We start from the raw sequence: 20,300 nt of genomic DNA, 5'->3' as shown, positions 1-20,300 counted from the left end.
GTCTTCCATATTCCAAAGATAAGTAAATTGTAATTGATTTATTGTAATTTTGGTTTATCAAATCTGTGATCCTAATCTCTTGTTGTTGTTCTTATGATTTCAGAAATATCTTACATGTGGTATCAGAGCCACACAACAAGCTTAGGGTTCGGATTAAAGGTAATTATTTGATTATAGAATATTATTTTGGTTGGCTGATTTCTATCATTCTATCCTATGAAATCAGTTAACATGCTTCCGCGATTCTGAATTATGTATCAATTAAATTTTCGTAAGTTTATTATGTTTATATTTTACGGAAAAATAAAAGTATATATTTATATATATATATATATATATATATATATATATATATATATATAATCAAAGTCACTATTGTTCTAGTACTTCACCGTTAAAAGAAAACTTCTTTTCGAATTGCAATATGAAATGGTTTCTTTTCGAATTGCATGAATTTTGTAAACTAAGTGCAGGTTTTGATGGCGTTTGACCAAACCTAATGTTGGATGATATTTGGATTTATTATATAATCCTCTTATTATCGATTTAGTTGCGATAATTCGATTTCATTATTATTAAAAATTAAAAAAGGTGAGATAGGGTGTTGAAACAGTACGGGGTCTTCTCTCTTACTTGTGAAGTCCTTAGCTCTCTTGCAAAACTCCTTAATAGCGGCTTTTTGGATCTATTCGGCGTTATCCGGTAAGAATTCTCTCCGGAAAGGTATGAAATTGTGCAATTTAATCTACCTAATTTGGTTGAGTTAAAATTAAGCTTTTTGGTTCCAACTAAATTGAGAATTAGATAAAGATGATGTTGATTCTGGGCAATCAACCTTTATTTTCTTATTTATTTCTCCATCTCAAAATTGATTGAGTTAAGAATTTACGCTTCCGCTTATTGCGTTGCAAAATCTAGCCTTTAAAAAAAAAATGATTAGTTTGCTTATATTTTGGACTATTCTTTGTTACCATTCTGTCAAATTATTAAATTATCCTTGCAGATGTGAGTTTTCTGGATGAATATTGTATTGGATTTCATGCTTTCATGATTTAAAATTTGGATTTAGCATTGTTAATTAATATGTTCTAAAAGGCATTCCCAATTTGTTTGTTTTCTAATGAACCGATAATGGTGAAACTATTTGGCAACTTACGTACATATAAACAAATTATTGTATTAGGAAGGATTGCTTGCTGTCATAATTTTGATGTGTGGTTAATTACATTATTATGAATTGCTTTCAGTCGGTTCGTATTGGGGTTTTCAAATTTTTAATAAATTGATTCAATTGTGGTGTGAATTATTTCTTGCCTAAACTTTTGTCAAAATTAATCATGCTAAATTATAGTCTTTTCAAAATATAATATTATAGGGGTATGACTCCATTAAAGTCTCATTAAAAGGAAACCCATTCATGTCAATAACCTGGGCTTGATAGACTTCCATAACTCCAAATATTATGAACTTCGATCATGTCGTAATAATAAATGGATTGTAGATGCTGGTATCTTTCCACGTTTTTTGGACAAAAAATAGATTTATGGTAAATTTTTAAGTGTGATACCATGTTGCTGGAATTCTGCAGAATAGTGTGTTTGTAATATTATTTTGATATATCAATGTAATTCATAAATTCATGAAATTTTAGTATGATATACATTGAGATGTTTATTTTAAGTATGGAAATTTTCACCAGCATTGGTCTGAAAATGAGTTACTGGTGAATTTTTAATCCCGGGACTATACTGCAGAATTTATGCAGCTTCTGCAGCACATTCCATTTCGAATTTAGTTTTAGCCCACTTTTAAGATTGCAAAAATTATGGAACTTTGGGTGACAGTAAACTTATATGTCTACTTCATTTCTGAAAATCTTCATGCATGTTGGAGAAAAATTGAATGTTTGGTGAATTATTTAGTCTCCAGTATGTATTGCATAATTTCTGTTGTTTCAGCAGCACAACTTATTTCGAATTTGTTTTTAGTACACTTGTAAAATCTCAAAAATTATGAAATTTTGGGAAATAACAGATTTTTATGTTTACTTTATGTTTGAAAATTCTGATGCATATCGGATGAACAATGAATATTTGGTGAATCTGTAATCTCAGGTAATTTCTGAACATTTTCTGCTATTTCTGCAGCACTCTCTTTTCAAATTCATTTTTGGCTCGCTTATAAGATTTTAAAAATCATAAAACTTTGCAAAATAGTAGTCATATATGTCTAGTTCATACTAGAAAATTTTCAAGACAATCTAAAGAGAATTGAATTTTTTAGTAAATTTGCAAACTAAAGTAGTACTGCTGAATTTTGGTACTTCAAAACTAGTTTTGTTATGTGATATTGTTTCACTGATTTGTGCACATCTATTGGTACCAATTATTATACAAGGTTATGGTTCCAATATGTCCTTATTATATGCAAATTCTCAATACTAATGAATTTTATATAGACAACACTGATTAAATTTTGATTTAAAGATGTATTGGTTTGTTTTGCTTAAACCAATGTTTTGTTTGGTCATCAATTCTGATTATGATGATTGTCTTTTGAGAGAAAATTGGAAAGTGGCATCAGTTTACTAATTGATCATTTTGGTCGCTATCGAATAACTGAATAACCATGTTTTCTCTTTCGAGAACTCTATTGTTCAATGTCAATAACGACATACTTTTGTGTCTGATAGAATCTTTTGAGAATCATTGAATATCCAACTAAACGGTTATTTAATACTATTCTAAAGGATTATTTTGAAAAAAAATCAGAATTCTAATTTATATGGTGAATACTTTTGTCCTAATGGGAATTTTAGGAAATCACTCACCAATTATAAATTAGTATTATAGCAAATCATAAAGTACTTCTAACGTATTTTCATCTGGCCAAAGCTGTTGAAGCTATATGTATTTTGTGTATTTTATGTTTTGGCTAGCTATGCAGGTATTTTCTTTGCATGATGAGTTTCTGCCCAAAGGTGTAACAATCATGCAATTTGAAGTTGGTTCGATCCACCACAACTCGACTACTTCCATGATGAATCTTGCAGAATCAAGAATGAGTAGGTAAATTTGCCAATCTTTTGCCTTAATTTTCTGTGAGTTCTAAATTGGATTAAAATTATTGTTAAAAATTGATGTTGTTGAGATATCTATGTGTTTACGTTAATTCTACTTTGTTTTAGAATTAAAACATAAATTTTGAGTTTGGATTCTCTTATTAGGTTTCATTTTAATTTATGACCTAATTTTTAACACATATGTGAGTCTTCTCTCATACACTAAATAAATTTTGTAGCCATTGGTTTATCTATTCTCTTGTCACTTTTAGATCAATTAATAATGTTGAGATATTGTTCCTTATATAAGCCTAATTTTGATACATATAGATTGATTTATTATGTCCAAACCAACTATTTTGTGACTCAACAAATTTGTTTAAGAAATTTTAATGTTTTGGGCATATTAAAGGTTATTTATCTAATGAAATGAACCTTTAATTTACTTAAGAAATTCTCGTGTTTTGAGCATATTAAAGATTGTAAATTGGTTTTATTTAAATTATGATTAAATCTGAAATTTTGGTAGAGCTTGGGAAATACTGATGGAGTTTTGCATACCTTGCAACGTGTCCTATTTGATTACAATTTTGATAGATTTTTCTAACTCCAAACTTTGTAAAAATTTGCAATGTTATATTATATAATGGATTGTGTACACTATCTTTATTGATTCAACTAGCCTATATTTTGTTATATGAAAACCACTTTCTCTAGTGTTTAATCTTGCAATTTTGAGTGTTTGCGGGGAGAAATAATGTATTATAGGCTTCACACTCATCATTTTTTGCATGCTTTTCATGGTCATAGTTTTGATAGATAAAACGTCCATTATCATATTTGTTTATATTTTATTTGTTATATATGCAATTAATCTTGTAGGAAATTCAAGAAGGGTTAATGAGTATATTCTGCTCAAAAGTGTTTTGCTTATTAATTCTTGAATGTTGTTCAAGAAATTGGACTTGTGATTTATATGTTATTGATGGATAATTAATCTGCTCAAAAGTGTTTTCTTATTCAGTACAACTATAAATCAATGTATAGTGAAACATGAAGTTGACAAGATTGCATATACTTCATCTGCTCAAAAGTGTTGAAGCTATATACGTTTGCCCTTGTATTTTATGTTTTAGCTATGCAAACCTAATATAATTAGTTTCTGTCCAAAGATGATTCTGAAATTATATGCTTTTGATGCAATAAGAAAACATTCCAGTTAAAGTTTTCTATTTCTGTCAATTGTTAGATGAACAAAACTGACCAAATAGTTTTGTATAGTTTTTCAATCACAAGAATCACTTCCCTACAGATATCTATAATAAAGATGTTGAGCTCACAAATTTTATGTTTTATATTCCATGACTAATGTTTTGCTAGTGGGAATATTTGAAAGGTATCTATTTCACTTTATAGGCATTTATAAAGTTTTGCTCTCTTAATCAGTGGGAGTAATAATTTGTTTATCTCTGCTAATCAGTGGGAATAGGAGATTACCTTTTATGTTAAAAAATTTGAAGTGTTAGTGCCTGATACTTTAAGAGTAAATTCTGTTTAAATTTTGTTCATAAATTTTAATGAGAAATCCTAATCTCGTTATTATATCAGATTGTTTAAATTGACAAAAATTCGTGCAAAGAACTCAATCTAGAGTTCATTTTGTTTAGTGAAATTGATATTTGGTTCATCAGTTTCAAACACCATGGCATAGTCTGCAGCTGTATGCTTTGATTGAATGTGCATGTGATTATAGAGCACAAATGCAGAAAGATATGCATTTGGATTTCTATAGTTCTACATTCAGTTTAAGTAATAGTTGTCTTTTGAGGGATAACTGTTGCATCTTTGGTTCAGTGATCATTGTGATTCTTGTTGCAATCAAACTGTTGGTATTGACACTCAAAGTGGGAGAATGTAAGACTCATGTTGAGTTGTCAATTATTATGAATCGAATTACTTGAAAGACAAATAACTTGATCTTCAAGATATTTGGCTTTTAATGTGATTCAATATTGGTTGGCAAGAATCATGGAACCAAGATATATTTAGTTGACTAATTGGAACCCTAATCACTATATTAAGGGTGTCCCTGCTTTCACAAAACACACGTTCCATTCCGAGCAAACCCTATTATTGCTGGAACACTTCCGCTTGTTGAAAGTAGAAGACTCATTTGTCATCCGCAAGAGCCATGTCTTCCATATTCCAAAGATAAGTAAATTGTAATTGATTTATTGTAATTTTGGTTTATCAAATCTGTGATCCTAATCTCTTGTTGTTGTTCTTATGATTTCAGAAATATCTTACAGAAACTGCTTGAGGAGGCTGTAAGAAGTGTCGACATGGAAGGGTTGCATTGGGGAACATCCAAACTTGTAGATGTTGGGTACGGGTAAAGAAGTTGCAAATAATGCTTACAATTGTTGACGACCTGGTCTCTGTCGACACTCTTATTGAGGAACATCTTACTGCTGAACCAATAAACCAGCATGTGCAGAGCTGTGATATCGTCGCCTTCAACAAAATATGATTGGAGCTTGCAGATCTTTGGCGAGAGACGATAAATATATGCTGGGATTGAATTAGATTGAATTAGTGTTTATGTTGCTAGGATATTTTGTCTTGTTTGTTCTTGCTGCAAGATTTGAGACATATTATCTTTGGTTTTGATCAAAATGTTTACTCGGTTTTATATGTTTACAGTTTCCTTTTAATATGCACGAAAAGAGCAAGTTCTTGTTCTTGTCGACAAGCAATAACTGAAAATCGACTTAATTAATCGCACTGCAGAAACAAAGCGTAAAATTTTCGAACGCAAAAGCTTGATTAGATCGAAACGTTTAAGCATAAGTAGGGTTTTGAGGAAGAAAGAAAAGCTTCCTTGATATCCAAGGTAGTCAACACTACTGTAAAAAAAAAAAAAAAAAAAACAGAGACTTTGGTTCTATCAACACCACTGGCATCAGATAATGTGGTGGCCACATTGGAAGATTGCATTCTCACCGGTGATGTGATAGGACCAAATTGTTCTGTGCAATCTTCCCTTGCTTCTTGATTGTCTCGATTTTCCAAATTGCTCTACGCCATTCGACGGTCGTGATCTGTCTGAAAGAGCAACCAGAGTTTTTGCCACGTGGCTTGCTGTTTCTTTATTCGCAAGAAGAATAGGCTGATTAGTGCCACTTTTATATCTTTTTTTCGTATTTGTTGAGCAAAGAATTTATGATAGCTCGGAGTAATATGAGTTTTTAACTGTTAAATTTTAAATTTTTAAGCGGTTAAAACATTTGAAGTATCCTAAAACACAGATTATAAAGAACACCATAGAAAGTGCTCAAGTGGTACAAGTGACAACACCAAGTCGACTATAAATGACCTCACTATCTCGTTCAGAACCAGTAAAAAAGCCTCACTGTGCAATTTACTCACTTTAGTTTTGAAGGGGTTTGATTGATTTTCTTTCATTTAGATAACTTTTTAACTGTGGCGGACAAACAGAGTATAACCAGTCGACTCACGTTATAACACCGAGCGATTTCGAATACCTCCCAATTACAGAACTTGACTTTATTTTGAATTTTTTAAAGAGAGTTTTAACAAAAAATTCGTGATACTGTTCACTTTAACGAAAAATCACATTTTTACACTAAAAAATCAATCATAGTACTATTCATTTTATCATTTATTTTGTCTTTATCGTTAAAATGTAAAATTTTCGAGCTATTTTCATTAATTAAATTTTTTTTTTAAAGGAGTGGGAGTTGAACCAATCAAGTTTTGGATGTATGGCTTCACTGTTCTAAAAATTCATACCTAAGCGCTAGACAACTGCCACCGCCCTATTTAATTTCTAGGCATTTGAAAATTAAGAATTGAAGCCTAGATCAGCTTAAACGGTCTCACCTAGATCGCGATTCTCACTTAAACAACAAACTTCATTTTGCTTTTTATTTATTTTAATAAAATATAAAAGACCTATTTAATACTTGGATAACACTCATTATATACTTGTTCTCAATGTTTTCAATATGTTCTAATACTTTGTAATCTATATATCATTTTATTTTGCAATTTATATATCCAATGCAATTATGTATCTTTTTAAGTATAAATAAACACTTATTTATACGATATTAATAAATTTACTTAAATTCGCTTAGAGCTCCGCCTGAGGCCAGCTAGCCTCCTAGGCACTAGGCTCCGGCCCACGGCCCGACTGTTGCTCAGCGTGTTTGAGAACATTGGATAGATCATTTGAACATGTGATCAACAGGAATTCCAGTGATGCCACATCCTCCATCTTACTTCCAACCAAAAAGAAAAGACAATCCAATTGAATTCGTCATCCAACCAATCAGTTAGCAATAGCAGCCCCAACATGTCGTCATACATATTCTTGGTGTCTAGTTAACAGAGTAGATGTATGAAACGTATAACTGAAAATCAAAACTCACTTGGTGGTCCTGAAGGCCGAGGACAAACACCGGCGTAAAAAGGAAGGGACCGTCAATATTTATCTACTCTTCAATAACAAAGAATCAGTTCTGAACAAACTCATAATTCTCCGCTCCATAAAGCCGCCTGCGAACAACAAAAAACAGGAAGAAATTGTACAATTAGGAAATTAATAGCAAAATCGGTACCAAAGACCTTAACTCCTACGCACATAAATGACACTCTTTTGACCAATTAAAATGACACTTACGCAAGATCTATCAAGGATTCTGATTTAATCACAGCCTTTCCTTCTGCAAGTTCAAGGGACGAATGATGCGTTATCATTTCCCTCAGTGTGTGCTTTGTGCTTTTAATGTCGTTATCCCACAAGATGCTCTGCGGTCAGAAGTTCAAGAACATGTCAGCATGCCTAGCTCCAGTCAATCATAACATGAAACACTTTTATTGCACCAAAGGGAGCAAGAAAAGAAAAGGAAAAAAAGGTTGTCAAGAAGACGACCAGACACGAAGGCAAAGGACAACAGAACTCTCTTGAGCCAGAAACAATAATAAAAGATTACACCACCAAGGAGACACAATCCCGCCAAATGCTACAGAATGGAATTAGTCTAAACTCTATAGAAAGTTAGAAACAAATGCCCAAAGGGCTTCCCAGAACTGAATTTCATCCCAAGTTCATAGTCTTCAAGAACTCTCTTATTTCTTTCTGTCCTTTGTGTACTTCCACAAAGAAATCCGTTAACTAGGGAAAATGACCACTAGCTAATTCCATCATGCACAACTGATAAAACACAACACTAGGAGACACTTACCTTCCTAACATATTCCCTCTTCACGTCTTCCCATGGTAATTTACCTTTTGGACAGAAAATTGAAGCATTCCAAAGTGCTCCTCTTGCAACCATCACAGATGAGGTACCTTTAGCAATTGTGTGCACCATCAATAATCGTATTCAAGAATACACAGCACACGCATGCGCCTAATCTTTAGTTCCATTAGGGATGTGAGGTTTCAGATCTAAATTTTTGGTTAAGGCTTATTCAAATTACACAAGTATAATCTTAACACTGCATAAAATTTTGTGTTTGCATAGGAAGACAGAAGAAATATACGGATTAATTCAACTGAACCTAGTTATCTCAAATAAATTGCATATAGTATTTTTAGGGTATTCTAACTCATGTCAAGCTTACTGTCAAAATCCAAACCCATCTATTACACCTTTGTATCCAAATTGAGCCTTTCTAGATTTTTCCATTTTACAGAAATTAGTGCCATTTTTACCATTTTAATGACGAAAAAATACATACAGTGCATGGTCACATATGTTGCAGGCTTCTAAGATACTCATGTGATAACAAATCGTATAGATTAAACCCTGACATAAATGATATTAACCCAGCTAATATAAATAACATGAAGGCTACTTAATCTAAAATCTCAGCTCGGGTATTTCTTTAGGACCAGGATATAAGTATTGTGGTGCAAGAAAGGAAATATCTGAGGTAAGATTTTGTATCCCCAACATGAAATATGATACGGTCCTAAAGAAATTCTAATATCTTAAGATTACTTGAATAGTCTTATTGCTACCTGTAGCAACTTTGATACGCTGAAAATCTTCATACTCAAAAACATCGCCATTTGCTATAACTGGAATGGATAAGGATGCTACAACATCAGCAATTTCACTCCACTTAGCTGGATCCCGCGGCCTATCCTCAACTTTTCTGCATTTTATTGAACAGAATCACGTTAGACCAAGAATCGTGCAATTGAGACAAGAATATTGATGTTATTTTACTTTTATAGAAGCTGGCAACAAACCCTCCCGCATTAAATAATGTTACGGAATGCAAATATTTCTTATTTCCTTTTATTTTTGGTGACTCAATATGACAGGAAAACCCTATCATCATGCAGTCTAATTTTTCCATTCATTATAATGTGACATGCAAAGCCATAGTGTACATAGATATGCCTTTCTATTTTGTTTAACATTTGTTATATCCAACTTTGAAGCTTGTTTTTATTTCCCTCTGTTGCTACTTATATCATCCTCTCTGCTAATACATGACCCACTCGAAACTTATGGTTGTCAAAATGTAGAATTAGGGTAGGCCATAAATGTTCGGTCATAAGTGTTTGGTTCAAAACGTAGGCCCTAGGTGTTCTCATTTTACTTCACTCTCACAAACTCCACAGTTGATACTTTCACTTCCTCACCTACTCCAAAAATTTCTCCTCACTTACGTTAGCAATGGCTCATCCTGAACTTCACATCCTTCTCCCACAATCCTGGAACCAAATGTTGTCAAAAGACTCAAAGCTAAAAGCACAGGACTAGAATGGTGTCAGTCTCTTAATGATGGACCCCCAACAAAAACTACCATGAAATTTCTTCTTCCTCAAATACGCGCAAATGTTATCCGCCTTTTCTTGTTCTTTTCACTTAGCATTTTTCCTTTTCTTTGTTGGGCCCAATTTTATTAAGCTGTTACAACTCAAGATCTAATCACTTACATACTAACATATTAGAATGACAACCTCTACGTAGGACAGCAAAGCAGATGTAAATCTTGGGATCTAAAGGAATTTTATTTATATATTTATCTAGGACCCAAAACGAACAGTAACCGCGGGTAAGGATGGCTTGTTTGTTGGTTTCCAATGTTGTTGATATGGTGAGCTTAAATATGGTTCTATTACAGTTCAACTATGGCTTGCATGTTACGGTTAGGAGATAATAAGGCAGGGAAATCATAACAGAAGAGATAGTTAATCAGAGTACAATTTCATGCATTTATATAGATTCCATCCATAACTATACAGTTGGGCAAGGGCATAATTAAAATGATAATGTAGAAATGTACTAGACAAAAAGCCGAACTTTACCAACAGGGTATAAGAGAGATTACCTTCCATGGACAGCAAGAGCAGTAACTCCAGTTTTTTCAATTCTCCTAGCCAATTCAACAGTATCCTGAGATGATTTTAGTAGTCGAATCTTACAAGTTACCGGTATACTTAGGTTCCGCCATAAAGTAGTCAAAATCTGAACTTAGAAAGGAAAAGAGGAAGTTAGAAATTAACTGCAAGCACTCTGCAGATGGAAAGAAAAAGAATCTTAAGTGGATAAGATTATTTACATCATGAATAAGATCTGGTTTGGTCAATAGTGCAGCACCCATTCCTCCACTCACAGAAAATGACTTTGGACAACCCATGTTTATATCCACTGCTGCGACATCTTTACATCTAAAAGAAAAAGGTTCATAGGTATACTTGCCACAGTTGAGACAAGCATTACATTAAGATGGACACAGACCCATATCACACATATGGGTGTTTTGTCCAAAATGAGTATGAGGAATCAGATTGGACATGAGAAGAAACAGATATGCAACAGGTTCCTCTGGGAAGAGAAGATACCAGACCACTGCTATATGAATGAAACCTAAACAAAGCTATAGTCACATTTTGAAAACCAATTGTCTACTCAAATCTGATACTTTCAAAGAAACTAGATCCAAGGTTATATTTGGAGGATTACCATTAAAAACAACCTTATTTATGACAAATCTTGGTAGACCTACCACGGTTATACATTCTCCCATTTAGTCACATGCATGCATGAGTATGACAAATAAACCAGCTAACATAAAACAACCCTAATAACGCTTGCATTGACTACTCATTCACACAATTAGTACTTTTTGACACCTGCATTTACTAAATAAGGTAGAATAAGGAAAAATAAAATGTGGGTGGAGTTTCCTTTCCACCTGTACAGATTTAGACCATTTCCATATCTTTACCATCAAAACGACAATCTGTTTTCTAGGTGAACAAACACAATATTTTAAAACAAAGGAATATCACTCTTTCTTTCAAATGCATACACAATTCTCATTAATGTATCACTTTCATAAATTTCCTTAATACTACCATGTCCAACATACAACGAAATATGTGGAAGAATCAATAAATGAAAGGTCAAAATTGAAACATATAACTTAGAAACATGATATAGTTATAGCATTTTTCTTCCTTTTTAAGAAAGCATGTTAACGTACAATAACTTAAGCAAAAGTTGTGCAAATACAGCTATTCGATCACTAAATGCCTTAACCTGTTGATTTATAGGCTGGTATGCCGAAATCCATGTATTCATGCAACTATATCCTGATGTACTTCTAAACTTTGCACTGTCTACACAAGTAATAAGTGATTCAATATGAACCCCAAACTCAAATAGCAAACCAATCAAGTCAACACTGAGTGTATGGAGAGCACAGGTGCATACAGTCACTTCCCATACCGATTGCGTGATCCTATTAACTTAGATTGATACCATATTGATCACAAGGTCATTGATCTAAATTCCACAACCAATAGACGACAGACTTTCAAGTTAAAGTTCCAACATAATAACTCTGTCTACTAGTACCTAATTACAATTTTAAGATAAACAAATAAAAATATGAACTTCGAAAGAAAAAGAGAACGACACAATGCAACAATCAACTCACACGATCTCAGCAGCTTTGAGAGCCCTTACGGCGTTGGAAGTACCAATCTGAAACACCACTCGATTCTTTTCCTCATCGCACGTCCTGAAAACAACACTTCCAGTACCTTTCTCCACAAAATCAACGGATCCTAATTTCTCTAAGCAACAAACATGCACAAACATTACACAAAAATTCCCAAAATCAAGCACCCCACAACTAAAATGGGTCAAATTCTTTGCTCCATAAATCTTCAGGAAACATATATATATATATATATATAGTAATTTGTGACAAAAACAAGTGAGAAAAATGAAAAAGGTTATCATACCATTGAGTCTGCGGTCGCATTTGACAAGTTTATGGTCGATAATTTCTTCACCGTAGGTTATATCAGCTCCATATTCAGCAGCTAGTAATCGAAACGGCAAAGTCCCCTAACCAATTTTGAGGAAATTTGTACGTAAATAACAGGAATTAGAAGGTTAATTTTTCACGGAAATTCAAGCAAAAAATAGAAAAGGAAAAAGGGTTTAGGGTTTAGAAGTACTGACGACGCGAACCATGGGAGCGAGGACAAGTTTGTTGCGGTACTCCATCTTCGTCGGACCCGTCGGATGATTGGATGGTCTGGATGGCCTTGACCAGGAGAGGAGACCCTGCTCCTCTTTGCAGGAGAATCCGGAGGACCAAATTTGATCAGTGCGCCATTTAACACACAATCTTCCCCGAATTATTCATTTTCTAAAATTATTCATTATATATATATATTTCATTATTTCTTATTGTCCAAAATATTATGGATAAATTACATTTCACAAGGGATGGGCAAAATACTCATGGGTATGGGTAACTGCGGTTACCCGTCCATTTAAAGTTGATGGTTATGGTTATGGGTAACCGTTTAAACAAATAAACGGTTATAGGTATAACCGTTTATCCATGAAATTTAAATGGACGGTTATGGGTATTATTCGCGGTTATAACGGGTATCCATCGGTTATGGATAATATTCATGGTTATAACGGGTATCCATTTACCCATTTAATTTAATATATGTAAAATTAAAAAAAAAAATTAAAAACCCTCAGAGTTACATCTCTGTCACTCTCTTTCTCCGCCTCTTGACTTCGTCACTCTCTCTCTCCGCCGCTCTCTCCATCGCTCTCTCTCTCTTCGTTGCTTTCTCTCTCTCCGTCCGTCACTCTTTCTCTCCGTCGCTCTCTCTCTGTCGCTCTTTCCTTCGCTCTCTCTCTCCGTCACTCTCTCTCTCCGTCGCTCTCTCTTTACGCCTCTCTCTCCGTCGCTCTCTCTCTCTCTGGGCCTCTCTCTCCGTCGCTCTCTCTGTGCCTCTCGACTTTGACTCGACCACACCTCGGCGACCTCGCTCAGACAACCTCACCACCCTCCTCAACCTCACCTCAGACAACCTCCTCACCTCAGAATCCGGGACATCAGGTAAATTTTGGAATTAATTTAGGGTTTGAGATTTAGGGTTTGTGAAATTTAAATTAGGATTTGTGAAATCTAGTCTTGATTAGGCATTGTTCTTGATTTTATTAAAAATTTGCATTGTTCTTGATTTTGGAAATTTAATCATTTGTTCTATTCTGTTATCCTGTTTGTTCTCTCTCTCTTTCTGTGTTTCCATTTGTGCTTGCTTGGGTTTTATGACAGGAGGAATGTGAAATTTGTTGCAACTTGCATCTATCACAAAGTATAACCCAAAAAGTATACTGACCTTGGGTTTTATGACAGTATAGTGTTCTTTTGTTCAATTGCTTTCCTGTTTTTCTTTTATATTCTGAACTCTATATCTTCATTTTTTTTCCCGCTTAAACATTTCTTCGTTGTTCCGTGGTGGTGATGTTTGTATGCATCCGTCCTCATTCTCTTACATGACATATAAGCATTTTGATATCTGCATCTCGTTCGTTATATGTACACTATTTCCACCTACAATATAATTTGTGAATTGATTATCTGTATTTGTTTCAGCAGGAACTCTTTTCGTATGAATTATTTGAAGATCTTTAGATCTTCAAAAAGTCTTGTATCTAACTGTTTCAACTAGTTCCAAGATGGAGACTCAAAGCGAGAACCAAGCTATTGAACCAATTAATCTTGATCAAGAATTGGACCTAAGTGAATCAAGCTTTGATGACACTGGTAGGAAGAGAAAAAGAACCTCAGTTGTCTGGTAGCATTTTGAGGAAAAAAGTTTTTGTGGGGAGGTGAAAGCTGTCTGTAACCAAATTTTCTCAGGTTCCTGAACTTCCATAATTTATTGGTTGCTATACAGAATAAAAAAAATTGATTGGTTGCTATACAGAAAAATATCGTTCGTAAACTATTATTTCAATTATTGGAATTATACGAGAACTTAAATGATTAAAATAGGGAAATGTATGCTAAAATGTACTTATAACGGTGTTTAATTGTCAGAAAATAAAAATTATGACAAATTTTTCTTTTGTAATTTTCAAATTGTTAAAAAAATAATGTAGACGGGCGAAAAAAAAGGATAAATGGGTAAAAAAAGGATAAACGGGCGAAAAAATGGGTAAACGGGTAAATGGTTATGGTTATGGTTAAATGGGTAAATGGGTATACGGTTATGGGTATGGATAACCGTTTATAAACGGTTATGGTTATGGGTATAATCATTTATGTAATTACCAAACGGGTAAACGGTTATGCGGGTATGAACATAAATGGTTATGGATAAATAATCGCGGTTACCCGCCCGCCATAACCATTGCCCATCCCTACTCACAACCTTAGGTTTGAGGTTTATTTTAACCTCATACAACATTTTCAAAACAATTCACTTTCATATCTCAAGTACTATTTTATTTCAATATAATACATTCGTTACATTTTCCATCTATTGATCCGTTAAGAGCTGACATGACTGCCATATTTGTGCCACGTGGTAAAAAAAATAATTTTTTATTCATTTAAAATATCATAATAATTTACCCAATTAAATAAAAAAAATAAAAAAACTCATCTTCTTCTCCGCGCCCTTTCCCTTCCCTGTAACCCAAACACCCCATCTCACCCCACCCCCACCTCCCTCACAATCTCCCTCCCTTCTCTCTCCACGGCCAACTCCCTTGCAACCCCCCACCCACACCATCGCGAACCCCACAATCCCCCCCACCCTACCTCCCCTCCCACCCCCAAAAACCCATTCACTCATTCATTTCTCCCAACAAAACCACCACACACCACCATTTTTCGATTCCCGAAAGCCTGAGCCTCCATCAATGGCGATTTCATCTCCATCCCTTTTGACCTTCTCTGCCTCCTTCTGCCGCACCTTCACTCGCATCCCTTCCATTTTCTTCCGTTGCCGAAGGCTCGGTCTCGCCGGACAACGGTGACCTCCAATAAGAGCTCTTCCATGGCTTATCGCAGCAGCGTCGTCGGAGAGGATCATCTGTGTTCGTCACACTGCATGTGGATTCCGTGGGGTCACGGGGCACGGTCCAGAGCCCCAAGGCCATGGTTCAATTGTTGAAGGGGGAGGTGGGGTGGGATGGGTTTTTGGATGGGATGGAGGTGAAGAGAGTGGAGGTCAGGGAGGTGGTCGAGGGGAATGGGTTTCTGGGTTTTCAGTTTTTTTTAATTGGGTAAATTATTATAATATTTTAAATGAATAAAATTTTTTTTTGCCACGTGGCATAAATTTGGCAACCACATGGCACAAATATGGCAGTCACATCAGCTCTTAACGGATCAATGGATGAAAAATGTAACGGATGTATTATATTGAAATAAAATAGTACTTAAGGTATGAAAGTGAAATGTTTTAAAGATATTGTATGAGGTTGCAATATACCCCAAACATGAGGTGGTAAAGTGCAATTTATCCAAATATTATTCATTGTTTTAATTTGGTCCAAAGTATTAGGGCTTTTTACATCTAAGCCCCTTCATTACTCTAATACTTTTTTTTTTTTTTTTTTTTGAAGAACAAAGAAAGTGCATTCCAGGGCACAGAGGCCATAGAAGAAACAAGAAAGCCTACGAAGAGGCAAACAATAGACAAGATAAAGTAAGGAAGGCAGTGTAAGGAGTTACATACAGAGACGCTTCAACTAAGCAAAAGCGTCACCCCTACACTACCGCCTATAGCTAATGAGGACATGGAAGACCATCATTGTTTAAAACAAAAACCAGCGAAGATGGTGGCCTATCGACCCAAACAACATCACACAGCTCCGTAGAATCACGCGACGTAAGAGCATCAGCCGTCATATTGGCTGATCTTGGGACCCAAGACTAGCGACAGTTTTGGAAGGCTTTTGGAAAAATTAACTGCCTTTGTAACGGGAAAGATATTAGAAATACTATGAGTTTTGATATGTAAGCTCTTGACTGCTTAGAACTCAATGATTGAGAGAAGCATGGAGTTTTCCTTTTGTTTTTAATTTAGTTTGATGGCGCAACTGTTACTCGCAAGAATAAGAATGTATTTATCTCATTATGAGGTTCTTCATTTGTTCCGCATCTCATGTCGTCCTTTTCTGTTCTAAATAACATAAGCAAGTTTCACTTCTATCTTAATAGAACACGAGAATCTTTGCCCTTGGCTTCTCAAATTTTCCATGTTATCCTCATTTAATAAATTTCTAGTCTCTTATCATCTTCTTAATTAAGAGCATTTATTGAGTTTTTAAAATGTTAACCCAAGATAAATTTGCAAAATATATAATGTGTTACAAATAGAAAATAAACATGTTAGTCAACACCAAAATAATAATCTGATTATCAACAACAACATCATATGATTACAAAATTAGTTTTAAAAGTTGGTTTCTAGCATTACCCAATTGAAAAAATAAAAAATAAAAAAAAAATCCAAGGGATGAACTGCTTATTTTATTAGTAGCGAAGAAATTGGAGTTACATCCATGACGTAAAAATTACTGAAATTAAAGGAAAAAAACAACCTCCTATTAGTCTACATACTTTAAAAAAAAAAACAAAAAACAAAAAAGTCTCGGGGTTGATCTCAAAAGAAACCTGCGTAAAAGAAATGACATAATTATTACAAAAAAAAAAATCTACAGAAATTAACTCCCTGTGTAGTTCATATCAGAAGAAAACTGAACAGTGCGCCGACGTTCAAGGGTGAAAAGGATTAGACTACATAGCATGGTGGTTCTAACTCCCAAACTGCAGAAATTCGTCCCCAGTGTTTGCTCCAAGCCCCGCCATCTGCTCTTGCGGCTGCTAGTCTTGTGGAGTCATTATCTCCATCGGTGCAGCCGACTGAGCTTGTTGCATGTGCATTATTCTGCCACTAATCGCTGCTGGTGGTGGTGGTGGTGTTGGTACTACTTGGACATGATTGTTCTCGTTTTGAGCCAGCTCTTCCTGCACTTTCTTCACTTTTCTGTTTATCTCCTCCACTTTGTGGTCAATCACCCACCCTAGGTCATTCAGATCCCCCATGTTCAGATCTTGCAGGGACCTCCCAGCTAGACACTGACTCATCATGATTGACATTTCTTTCTCCCGATTCTCCTTCTTCTGTTTCCTCAGCTGGTCCTTTGCCTTCTCGATCTGCTGCCTCAGAAAAGCCTCAATGTTCAGCTGCTTTTTGGTCTGTTCCATTGGCGGCATTGTCCTGAACTTCGCGTATGTGCCTTGTACTCCCGAAGGAGATGGCCAAACCTCAGGCTGAGTATCGTTCTGTCCGTAAACGACAGCACAGGCCTCAACATCACAAAGGGTAGTGATTTCACTCATCTTTTTCATGAAACCCTTCTTTCTTTTTTTGAATGTTAGTTTTCGAGTTGGGTGGTTTTGGATGTAGGCAAGCTTCACCTTCTTTCGAGACATGGTGGCTAGCAAGGGCACAAGTAGGTGCCCTAGGGTTTGCTTAAGGAGGAGCTCTGCAGTTTGCTTGCTTGACTAATCCGGACTCCAATGACCGGTATTTATACTACTTGCAAGGAACCTCCTCATAAATTTTCTTAGATTTACTCCACATTAGAAAGTAATGCTCTTAGGTTGCATGATATACAAAAATCAGTAGAGACCATTTTGATATATATATACATTGGATGTGAAATTTATGACTGCCAACAAATTTACAATGTGAAATTTGGTGGAGGGGATCATATTAGCAAATTAACAAATTTTGATTTAATTTAAGAAAAAATTGTAAAACGTGAGTTTGTTGGATGAGTATTTGATATTATCCACCCTTGGTTTTATATGGAAGGCTTTTCTATTAGTTTCCATGCATTCAGGAATATTCATGCATCAGGACATAGATTTTTTCGTGACTCATTCATTTATTGAAAGAATGTTATTATGTCTGTTGATGCATAAAATCAGTGAGGACTTTGGTACAACAGAAAGTGTTAAGTTTGTGACCTTCGCTAGATTGCTCCAATCACTAGTGTGGATAAGTATGTAAATGGATAGAGACAGGGAAGCAAACACAAGATGTACGTGGTTCACTCAGATTGGCTACATCCACGGAGTAAAGGAGTTCTCATTAATTGTGAAGGGCTTACACAAGTACATAGGTTCAAGCTCTCCTTTTGTGAGTACTAGTGAATGATTTAGTACAAATGACATTAGGAAATATTGTGAGAGAATGATTTCTATTTATATAAGAGAGTTTCTAGTTTTATTTTGACATTGACACGTGTCGTGTTGTGATTGGCTTCTGATGTTGACACGTGTCGCGCTATGATTGGCTTCTGATGTCGACACGTGTTGTGCTGTGATTGGCCTCCTAGTTGGAGGGAAACTCTTCTGGGTCCTTGACGGTATAACGTTGACCGGTGCTCAGTAGTTTCGGGATTGGTCAAGTATGGTACAAACAGTGCTCCCCTAAGTTCCTGAGTGAGGGAAGTTCCTCGTTTGGGGACTTGCAAGATCCAAGCCACTGAGTAATCACGAAACTTCTAAGTACCGAAGTGTGGTATCATTTTCACTTGCCTTATCTGTCTTATACGTAGATGTGGCATCTTCTCTGGAAGTACTTTTCCTCTATCCAGGGGTGGTATCTTTAACCAATAAAGATGCACAAGGTAATGTATCAATTTCACTTGAAGCTTACTTGTAGTTTCGGGCTTGGTCAAGTGCGATACAAAACCCTATAGTAGGAGTCCCCCAAGTCGCCGAGCTAGAAGATTTGCCGAAAGAGGTAACAGACAAGGTAAACAATCAAACTTCCAAGCAAACAACCTGGATCAGAGGTTTGACTTCGGCTTCCGGTTGATTGTTCTCATTCTCCTTGTGTCGTAAACAGCAACAAGGATAAGGAGAAGCAAATGGAGAAGAGATGATATGAGATACTTTTGCTTTTGAAAAAGTAACTTTCCACAGGCTTATTCTTGAACTGGGCTGGAGGGTTTTCTGGTTTCCTCCAAAATATAAGGCCGACTCAAGAATTTGAGGGTCAAAACAAGTCCATCAAATCAAGAGTGCATTCGACCTTGATGATATGGGATACTTTTGCTGTTGACGAAGTAATAGATGAATCGACACGTGTTCTGTTGCGTTTGTCTCCACATGCTTCCTTGTATCATTTTCACTTGCCCTATCTGTTCCTCAGGCAGATGTGGTATCTTTTCTGGAAGCATAAGATGTTGAAGATGAGTACTCGAGAGCAATGCCAGGTAAGTAATCAGGCAAGGGGTTCCAGGCAGTCAGTTCCTGACTGGAAGCTTAATTCCAAGTGTTGACTGATTGCTCTCTTTCTCCTTGTCTTGCAGGTAAGAACAAGGGCAAAGGAAAAGACAGGGAAAAAGTATGATATGGGATACTCTTGCTTTTGACCCTGATGATATGAGATACTCTTGCTCTGGTATGGTTGGTTTGCATAGGTATTATTGGGGGGGAAGAAAACTGAGTATTTCGAGATGCTTCGTTGGGAATGCCATTTCAGATATGAGGAAGGGTTGAGCATTTTTGCAGGTCTGCCTGTCCGTGAAGGATGAATGTCGACATATATAGGAGTCTCCCTAACAACAAGTAGTAATGCTATTCCTTTACCCTTCTTGGTCGTAGCAATGTAGTGGGAGCTGCAAGCTTCACGTATTTTAACTTTGTCAGAGCACTTTGAAAAAGTGGTATGTGGTATCTAGAAAGCTAATGTTGCGTGTGAAGATTGCAGACAAGTTTATCCAAGGAAATTTGGCTCTCGAAGTTCGAAGAGCGATGCCTCTTCGGTTTTCGAACAAGCAATCCTGTCGGGGATCTGGCTCTTGAGATTTGGAGAACAGTGCCTCTTCGA

General features: G+C 35.5%; 2 protein-coding genes across 6 annotated transcripts; both read right to left on the bottom strand.

The window, feature by feature from the left end:
* Positions 1–7,039: 7,039 nt before the first annotated feature.
* On the bottom strand, positions 7,040–12,756 carry LOC126627182 (uncharacterized). Of its 5 annotated transcripts, XR_007624930.1 has the most exons (10): positions 12,586–12,756; positions 12,363–12,468; positions 12,053–12,191; positions 10,670–10,778; positions 10,439–10,575; positions 9,114–9,250; positions 8,332–8,438; positions 7,767–7,894; positions 7,516–7,642; positions 7,040–7,361 (listed from the first exon to the last, which is right to left on the bottom strand). XR_007624930.1 is itself a non-coding variant. In XM_050296616.1 (9 exons), the coding sequence occupies exons 1-9, from the start codon at positions 12,628–12,630 to the stop codon at positions 7,600–7,602; spliced, it is 951 nt and encodes a 316-aa protein (XP_050152573.1). In that variant the 5' UTR covers positions 12,631–12,756; the 3' UTR covers positions 7,395–7,599. The 5 variants fall into 5 exon arrangements, 4 of the variants coding, with proteins under 4 accessions (XP_050152573.1, XP_050152574.1, XP_050152575.1 ...); XM_050296616.1 differs by lacking the exon at positions 7,040–7,361 and having other exon boundaries at positions 7,395–7,642; XM_050296617.1 differs by lacking the exon at positions 7,040–7,361 and having other exon boundaries at positions 7,395–7,642; positions 12,053–12,182.
* A 4,519-nt stretch (positions 12,757–17,275) lies between these two features.
* Positions 17,276–17,887, bottom strand: LOC126626760 (agamous-like MADS-box protein AGL80). Its single transcript, XM_050296157.1, has one exon. It carries the CDS (start codon positions 17,885–17,887, stop codon positions 17,276–17,278), a length of 612 nt encoding a protein of 203 aa, XP_050152114.1.
* Between the last annotated feature and the right edge of the window lie 2,413 nt (positions 17,888–20,300).

The sequence above is a fragment of the Malus sylvestris genome, chromosome 6 (genome assembly GCF_916048215.2).
Source record: "Malus sylvestris chromosome 6, drMalSylv7.2, whole genome shotgun sequence".
In the NCBI taxonomy this organism is placed as follows: Eukaryota; Viridiplantae; Streptophyta; class Magnoliopsida; order Rosales; family Rosaceae; genus Malus; species Malus sylvestris.
Note: the sequence above shows the minus strand (reverse complement) of the source record. Positions and strands in the feature narration are given on the sequence as shown.

Bases quoted from the DNA above. Each gene is read 5' to 3' on its own strand.
- LOC126626760 (XM_050296157.1), bottom strand. From the start codon at position 17,887: ATGTCTCGAAAGAAGGTGAAGCTTGCCTACATCCAAAACCACCCAACT.
- LOC126627182 (XM_050296616.1), bottom strand. From the start codon at position 12,630: ATGGAGTACCGCAACAAACTTGTCCTCGCTCCCATGGTTCGCGTC. The intron at 12,469-12,585 runs GTCAGTACTTCT...AAAATTGGTTAG, and splicing joins TCGCTCCCATGGTTCGCGTC to GGGACTTTGCCGTTTCGATT. The intron at 9,251-10,438 runs GTAATCTCTCTT...AATAAAATGCAG, and splicing joins GCTCTTGCTGTCCATGGAAG to AAAAGTTGAGGATAGGCCGC.